General features: G+C 42.8%; 1 protein-coding gene across 1 annotated transcript; it reads right to left on the reverse strand.

Moving 5' to 3' along the window:
* Nucleotides 1–1,215: 1,215 nt before the first annotated feature.
* On the reverse strand, nucleotides 1,216–8,113 carry LOC131235286 (alpha carbonic anhydrase 1, chloroplastic). Its single transcript, XM_058232425.1, has 6 exons — nucleotides 7,955–8,113; nucleotides 6,928–7,139; nucleotides 5,917–6,023; nucleotides 3,464–3,566; nucleotides 2,439–2,621; nucleotides 1,216–1,563 (listed from the first exon to the last, which is right to left on the reverse strand). The coding sequence occupies exons 1-6, from the start codon at nucleotides 8,022–8,024 to the stop codon at nucleotides 1,441–1,443; spliced, it is 798 nt and encodes a 265-aa protein (XP_058088408.1). The 5' UTR covers nucleotides 8,025–8,113; the 3' UTR covers nucleotides 1,216–1,440.
* Nucleotides 8,114–8,734: the final 621 nt, after the last annotated feature.

Below are 8,734 nucleotides of genomic sequence, written 5' to 3' on the forward strand. Positions count from 1 at the left end.
ATTAACACATTTTTAAGTTGGATCCTTACTCTTGCTCCGGTGGTAGACTCTTAGGAGTTTCAACACTCGGTCAAGGGTTCGAGTATCCATAGGTGGTGAATTCCCACTACGGCGTGAGTGTGTTAAAAAAAACAAAACAAAACAAAAACAAAAAAAAAAAAACACATTTTTAAGTGGCAACCAAACAGTGTTGGAGGGTGGATCCAAAGCAAGTCCAAATCCAGCCCATGAATTATGGAGTTACTTCCATGCCCAGCCCAATCAAGATGAAAACCCAGCTGGCCTGGGCCCACCTTCCAAATATTTAAACAGCCAAATCTTATATTTGTTGGTGGCCTGGACCCACTTTTTAGTCAATTTTGCAGATGCAAGCCCAGATATATCTCAAACAATTATTGGGCCCAAAACACAAGCCTAGCTCTTTCACAATTGATGGTGCTTTCTGTGAGACACGATTCTCCTGAGTTTGTATGTAAGTGGGGCCTATGGTTCACTGATCAGAGCCATTGATTCGATGCGCCTTACCCTAGATAGCTCATGCACCACAATTCTCATGATTCAAAGATCCTGAAGGGTTAGAATTTTCCATTGATGGGCCACCTATAGTGGTTCCCATATTGGCCCCAAGAAGGACTAGATCCGATTTTGTGGGCCCCCAGGGGCCCATATCATGACACCGCGATTGATCATGGGCCAAGCTGAGGAAGTCCGATCCGGGCCCATTTATTTATCAGGCCTAGCCACAATCTCAATATTCAGTTCCAACAGTCGATGGTGGGCCTGAATGAAGGCCCAATCCCAACCATTCAGGCTAGACTCTGCTGGCCCGATACGGCCCATATACAAGCCTAATTCATGAAATGCATTTCTTGAATTACGAAGGAAATTGGTTCAACCACAAGGTTTCTCGCTTGTGGGGCCCAAAATGTCTGCATTTCACTTCTATTTTCTGCTTCTGTTTCATTTCAGCAGGAACATCTGAGCCGTGAAATGGGGGACAACATATCATGAAGGTCACCTCAAGCGAAAATTGGAACAATCCACTCATAGGTTGGACCACACAGTAGTTTGAGTCACACCACCAGGTGTACATTGATTTCAACGGTGTAGCCCACCCGGTAAATGGATTGTCCTGATTTTCATCCTGAACAATCTTTATAACACGGCCCACCTTTTGCATGGCTCGGATATTACGTACGTGTGACACCTTAGCAGTTTTATGTTAACATACAACATTGTATAGAATCATTTCTGTTTTCAATCTGTTACATGCATACGTTACGATACACACACACACACACACTTGCACGGTTCATTAACAAGGAACGGACACAAATGACGACCACGATGACAATGATGATGACGATGACGATGACGATAGTGATGATGATGAAGATGGTGGATGATGGGCCATATATGTGGATAAGATTAGTGGGCCCACTACTCATGGTGTAGCTGCACCTGTCGGCCGTTGAGTGGCTGTGTGGGCCTTGCATTGTTCTTGCACGACGCATCCAACGGTGCTTTCAGTGCAGCCACTTGCTCCATAGTTAATTCCCTCACCTACAATCAATAGATGAAAACACTTAAAGAGAGAAAGGGAGAGGGAAGGAAATTGGCCCACCTGAATCACCACCGTACATAATGATAAAGTATTGTGATCACAATCATGGATCTCAATGATGTGGGGCCCACTTCATGATCGACGGGTATGAATTTGATTATCCAGCCATACAAATATCGACACGGTGATGGGCCCACTTATAACAGCACTAAGTACAGCCATCAATGGGTTTGGCAGGAATGGGCCTATGTTAGCCTGCCTATTTGTTTGTGGGCCACCTGGTCTCAGAAAGTGGGTCCATATTTCAAGCCCAATGACAAGCATAAGTAGGCCTGGGCTTGGGCCTGGGCATGGACTCAGGTCATGCAACCAAAGCCCAATCATAGATGGTTGCCTATTGAGCACTGATTTTAGAGCACTGGTCAGAACCAATGGACCTGATATGCATCACGAAGGTTATTCCTGATCCAGATTGGATGAATCTTAGCCCTTCAATTTTTTGGCCCTTTTTCTTTGAATTTGAACCGTTAGAATTGCTACAATATTTCAATTAGGGAGATCTTTGGTGATGATGACCATGCTTTTAGAATTCCTACCGAGTCCCAAGCAGCTTGACTGAGTCAACTCGGACTCGGTCAGATTCAATCTGGTTCAACATCATGAGTCACCCTAACTCGGCCGAGTCAGCCGCATTCACCCGACTCAGGCCACGGAGTCGACTCGAGACCAAACAAGTCGATCGGTCCGATCACTGCCCGACATGTATGGGATCATAAGCTTGTGCTCATGCACATGCTTAAGCCTGTGTAGCGCCTTAGGTATGTTTTGTACACATGTATGTATGCATGTATGCATGGATGAAGCAACGAAATACCTTGGCGGGGATGCTCCATATGACGTTCTCGGTGCAAGGCGGAATTGTAAGCGACCCGATATACCTATAATACTTTTGGGTAGTCTTTTCCATCTCCTTAGCTTCCAAAATCCCGAGGGGAACTAGTGCGTCTTCATCACCTCCGCATGCTTCTTTTGCCAATTGATCTATGTGATCTTTAAGCTGTATTACACCAAAGTTATTTATATATTTTTAGAAAAGCAGTTTTTACATCCATCTGTTATTTGCATAAAGATACACTCCTTGTGATGAGTTGCTAACGTGACAGTTTTTTCCTCTTTCTATTTTCCTCCATATATTAGTAAACTTAGATAGATTATTCAAAAAATGAAATTTATTTGTGTAAGAATTCCATAGCCTAAATGATCATCGGTCTAAATTTACCCAAGGGTTGGATATTATGCTTGGGCATACCAATGAGTCCCATTTGAGTTGGGGTGATACACTTGGACCGTGATACACTCACAACTATTTTAATGGATTTGAAAACCTTGAAACATGTGAAGCCTTTGAACGGAACGAGTTTCAGTGGATTTTAAACTCTTCCATCTTGTAACTACTAAAACATGACTGGGTCCCAAACCTACATACGTTTGGAAGCTCTTATCTTCCATCTAGTTGTTTCTCTAAAGGTGTAAGGTGTGGACGATTCCAACAATCATCTTCTACAATGACTTTCCAATCAGGTATAATTCGAATTATAACTTTTTAGATCTTCATACTACAGCACAATCCTTTTCAATTCCACAATTGCGTTTAAATTTGATACTCGGAAGCATTATAGTTGATACACGAGCACTTATTAGGAAAATGTGGCTAAAGAATGGATGACAATGGGCCACATGGACTCGTTATTAGGAAAATTGGAATCATGGGTTATTTTCATTATATAGGTTAGGAGAGATTGTAATATATGCAAGGAAAAATATCATCTTTTTATTTCATAACACTTGCTTTTAGCCTTCATGTACTGGAATATATCATATATGAAATATTCTATGTACCTGTGTTAGAAATGAATCCCGATCGCCGAATTTGTAAAGCATCGCTGTGACAGCGAGGTTACCATCATCACTCTTATGAACGAGATGAAGCTCCACTGGATATCTGCAATTAATACTAATTCAATATTGCTCAAGAAAGGAAAGTGCTTTCATTGTGTGTCCATCTCGGATTAATACTTCTAATCATATAGGTTTTTTTTAAAAAAAAAAAAATTGAACTTTACATCTATGCTAGGTAATTTGGCGTGTGTGCATGCGTCCATGACTCAGGTGGGCCACACAAGAAGGAAGCATTGGGAGGGAAAAGAGGGAGGGTGCTCTCTCTCAAGTAGCGTGGTCCACCTGAGTCATGGATTGGGACCATGGCTAGACATGGTAGGGTGCATGGTAGTCAAATTGGTTGTCATAAACACATCATGATTTAGATCACTCTAAAGCTGGGCATCCAGCCAAGTCGAACCAAGTTAAGCTGACCCGACTCATTTCAGTTTTGAAATAGGTCTAATTTGAACTCGACCCGACTCGGTACCGAGTCCAGCACCCGATCTGAGTCCGAGTCTGGCCTAGACTAATCCTGACTGAGCCCGACCCAGTCACAAGTACCGAGTCGAGTCGAGTTGGCATCGAGTCGGGATAGGTGCAATGTGTATTCACAGGCTGAATTCACAACTCAAAACCTAGATTCACTTGCCATAATTGCAACCTCTCCATTAGCAGCTACACGGCATCTCAGATTTGAAACGTCATATTTGAGGGCGGCTTTTTTTTTCTTTTTTTTTTAAATATATAGGTGTGAATCAAGTTTTGAATAGAGTCAAGTCAATACTGAGTTGGATTTCGGGTTGAGTTGAGTAGAGTTATTGGGTGACTCGAACTCAACTCGGTTTGAGTTCCAATTCAACGAAGTCAACTCGGTTTGGATCGTCTCACCCACTCGGTTCGAATCAAGTCGAATTTGAACGAGTTGGACAAGTGATGTTTACCTAGCCGACTCGTCCCGTGACCCGCTCTAGCTCACCAACTCGTTTGCATTACAAATGCTGTGAAAATGTTTTGGACGTGAAGATTCTGCGCGTGTTGCATTTGTAATGAAAAATGGGAATGATCACATGGACTGAGCAATTGCGGGCCCCATCTCATGTGTTTGGCATCCAAACCGTCCAACAGTTCACCAAGTACGAAGATCACCCAGTGCAAACCTCAGGATCAAGTGGGCCTCCCATGAAATTAGGACATTTGTGAAAGGGTGTTCATTGATTTTTTTTGTGGCCCACCTGATGATTGGGTTGGGCTGTTTTTTACACAGGATGGTCACAATGGTGGGGTGAACCTGTTGCCCGGGTTGGATGTCAAACCAATACCATGTATGCCCACAATAGCTCCATTCCAAAGGATCTGGTGACCACGCATGTATATTGAATTTGGACCATTGGTCAGTTTTTTCCCATTTCTGTTGTACCCTTGTGGCCCACTTGAATACTGCCACCTGTATGATTTTCAGCAAGGGAACCTACATGGTGGGTCCCCATCTACTGAGAGCATCTTGGTTCTGACACGTGTGAACGACATTGGCACGTGGGAATAGTCATGTTAGCTGAGCCCATGAGAGTTTCATTTTATTCCACCTGCCAGTACGGACTCGATCCTGGCAGGAGCTCTGTGGGGACTAATTATGATGTATATGCTTCATCCATGCCGTTCATCCATTTTAAAAGATCATTTTAAAGCATGATCCAAAAACTGAGGAAGATCCAAATATTAAGTGGACCACACCTTTGGAAACAGTGGGGATTGAATTCCAACCGTTGAAAACTTCTTAGATGCCAGCTAAATATCTCAGTGGACCCTTGGAAGGTTTCAATGGTGGTGTCATCATCACCACCGCGTCCTTTGGTGTGGCCCACTTGAGCCTCGGATCTGCCTCCTTTTTGGCCTCATTCCATAAAATCATTTGTTAAAATGGAAGGACGGCATGCATAAAACACATACATCACGGTGGGCCCCACAGAGCCCCTGCCAGGACCGAGTCCGTTGACGCAATCCACGCATTATTACAAAGCAGTCTGTTGTTTTTTGTTTTTTAACTGCCGGAATCATCCGCTTTACACCGAAATTTCGGTGTATATTATTGCAAACCGCACGATCTCAATTCCAGACGGCTGTCGCATCTGAAGACCCACTACGATTAGATGTCGTGGCGTGGCGACAAATACCGTTCACGTTTATCTAGCTACAATCTGATGGTCCACATTCAACTTCAGATATTGAAGGTCAAGATTATCCTTTCATCGTGATTTTTAGATCTTGGCCCATCCATGATAATGCAAATAGAATGGATGGCTCAGATTATTCGATCATCTCTGGATGTCTCGAAACATGTGGGGCGGACCTGATAAAAGGCTCGGGACATCGAACAGGTGGGCCATGCTGACGTGTGAGGAATGAAGGATTACCTGACGCCATCTATGGTGTGTTCGGAGGGAGAATGCCAATGCAGTTGTTTTAGTCTGTAAGACTTTCCCTGTATGGTGATGCCTCCAGCATCACTTTCCAACTGGATCTGCACATATTTACCAAAATGAACGGGTGAGGCGCGGCCACGTGTACAATACGAGGGCTCCACTTCATACTGCGATGCAGGAGATCCGTTGGATCATGATGCATGTGTATACCACGTGCACATGGATGTATTTATGTTTTTATAGAGTTTGCTAATTCCCACACGTAGTGCAGCCTCCCAATCAATGCCGCTAGCATGGCACACGTGTGGGAGTTATAATCCGTCCATTGGGTGGGGCCCATGGCTCAGATTCACGAATGGTCAAAGAATCAGGCTGGTCCAGCCATCAGATGGCCCACAATGTACAGAACAAACGGGTGGACAACTACAGTTGCGTCCGCAAGTTTATTTTGACCATGCATTGTGGCCAACTTGATGAGTGGACTAGACCAATACTTTGACCTATGCACCGTGGGGCCCACCTAATGGATGGCTTCAATCTTCCGCACGTGTGCCACATTAGCACGTTTGTCCATATGTCCATGTGGTATTAATGAAACCTATATTAGTAAAAAGCGATGATACACCGATGCCCCAGTTACACTGATCAGCTAGGTGGGCCACACTTCTTGATCACCACCAATAAAAAGATATATATATATATATATATATATATATATATATATATATATATATAAACACACACACACACACTCGTACTCAATTTTTATACAAAACTTTTGTACATCATGAAAAATGAAAATAATTTTCTCTTAATTTGCATTTCTTTTTTCTATGGTACACTAAAATTTTAAATTAGGATGAAAATTTGTATCTTTGTTTCATGAGATTCCGCGTCACATGACTGTTCGGATCATACCCACATGACATGAGTGCACAAGTACGCATATATATATATATATATATATAAAATTTGTAGAGCGTGGAAAGCTGAAGAACAAACCGCAATATTGAAGCCATTATCGACTAATGTGGCATTGGCAGGACCATAATCTTTGACCAACGGTCCCAATTGGTTATCTGAAACCACGTCCTTCTTTACAATGTCGATTGGAGATTGAAGCTTTCCGTTAGAACACACTTGATAATCAGGGCTCAGATTTCCCCATTGGGTGGGCCCGATCGATCCCGTGTACCCAAATTTTACATTATACTCTGCAAAATTAAATTAAAACTAGATAATAAAAGAGAATTTACATCTTCTTCTCATGTTAAATATATAAAGCAACGAGAAATAATAGTGGTTTTTTTTAAAGAGAGGTTTGCTAATTCTACATGCAGGCACATGTGCAAATGTGAAACACGTGTGAGAGATCTGACCTCTCTATAAGGTTGCAAATAATGCTTAAATCTTCTCCCAGAAATGATATTGTGAAAGTCTTCTAGAGGCCCACAAAAATTAGCCTACATTGATGATCAAAAAAGTTTTTTTTTCAGCTGTTCATTTGTTTTGATGTGATGTGGGCCAACTGAGGAGTGAAATAGTCTGATTTTTATGTGAGAAGATCTAAACAGTGTAGCTCATCTAATGGAAAGATCAGATCTTCACACGTGCTAAATTGTGACACATGCATACGATTATGGATGGCACACAAAAACAGAGCGGGGAGAGAGAGAGAGAGAGAGAGAGAGATCACGCATATATCAGAGCCGTTCATCAGGTGATCCCAAAGAGTACATGCCATGTCTTAAAAATGATATCATCATCAGCTGAGTCACGCGTAGACAAGAAAAATGAACGGTTAAGATACATTTACCAAAAATCCAAATACTTTGTATACGTGTCGCCTACCCAACAATCGGATCAGAATTTCTTATGATACATGGCATCACTTAATGAACGGCTACGATCTCGCACACGCCTTGTTTCCATCCTCACATACTCTCTCTCTCTCTCTCTCTCTCTCTCTCTCTCTCTCTCTCTCTCAAAAGAAAAGAAGAAGAAGAAGAAGAAACCCAAATAATCTCACGGTGTGCATGGGCGAATGCAACGAGAAACGACGTGAATCCGACGGCGAAAACAGCGATTCGAGCTGCCATTCTCTCTCCCTCTCTCTCAACGAAGGGTCTTGGGTCTGCCTTTTATTTATAAATATTTATAAGGGACAAGGTTGTGGTGTTGGTTTGATCTGCTAAATTTAGAGGAATTCTACTAAATTTGGAGTCTTTTCTAACGCACGGTGTAGTTTTGTCCCAGTTACCGGGACCCTCTCCCCCTATGTAGGCTTGTCCTGTGGGGAGTGGATTAGGTGAGTCCCGGCCTTACCCAACACGGTGAGTCCCTGACCGTTGGGCTCACCTTGATTTATTTATTGTATATCCACACCGTCCATCCGTTTTGCCAGCTCATTCTAGGACTAGGAAAGGGAAAAAATCATCTTAATCCAAAACTTTTGTGGTCCACGAGAAGATTTTAACGATCAATCACCACTCTTTCATGTGGTGTGGTCCAACTGAGATTTGGATCTTCTTTATTTCCGTTCTCATTTACTAAAATGATCTAAAAAAATAGATGGATGGAATGGATATACAATAAATATATTAAGAAGGGCCCTACGGTCAGGGCTGCACCGTGTTGGGTGAGTCCAGGGAGCACCTAATCTGCTCCCTGGGCCTGCATCGCACGTGCAGGGGCAAGAAAAGAAAAGACAGAAAGGCAGGTGGTTTCAACTGTATTGTGTTATGATCAGCTTGAGGTTTAGATCTCCTCGTTTTGCCCGTCCTCACATGAACGGCCATGATGATATCAC

Source organism: Magnolia sinica, chromosome 19 (assembly GCF_029962835.1).
Source record: "Magnolia sinica isolate HGM2019 chromosome 19, MsV1, whole genome shotgun sequence".
NCBI lineage: Eukaryota > Viridiplantae > Streptophyta > Magnoliopsida > Magnoliales > Magnoliaceae > Magnolia > Magnolia sinica.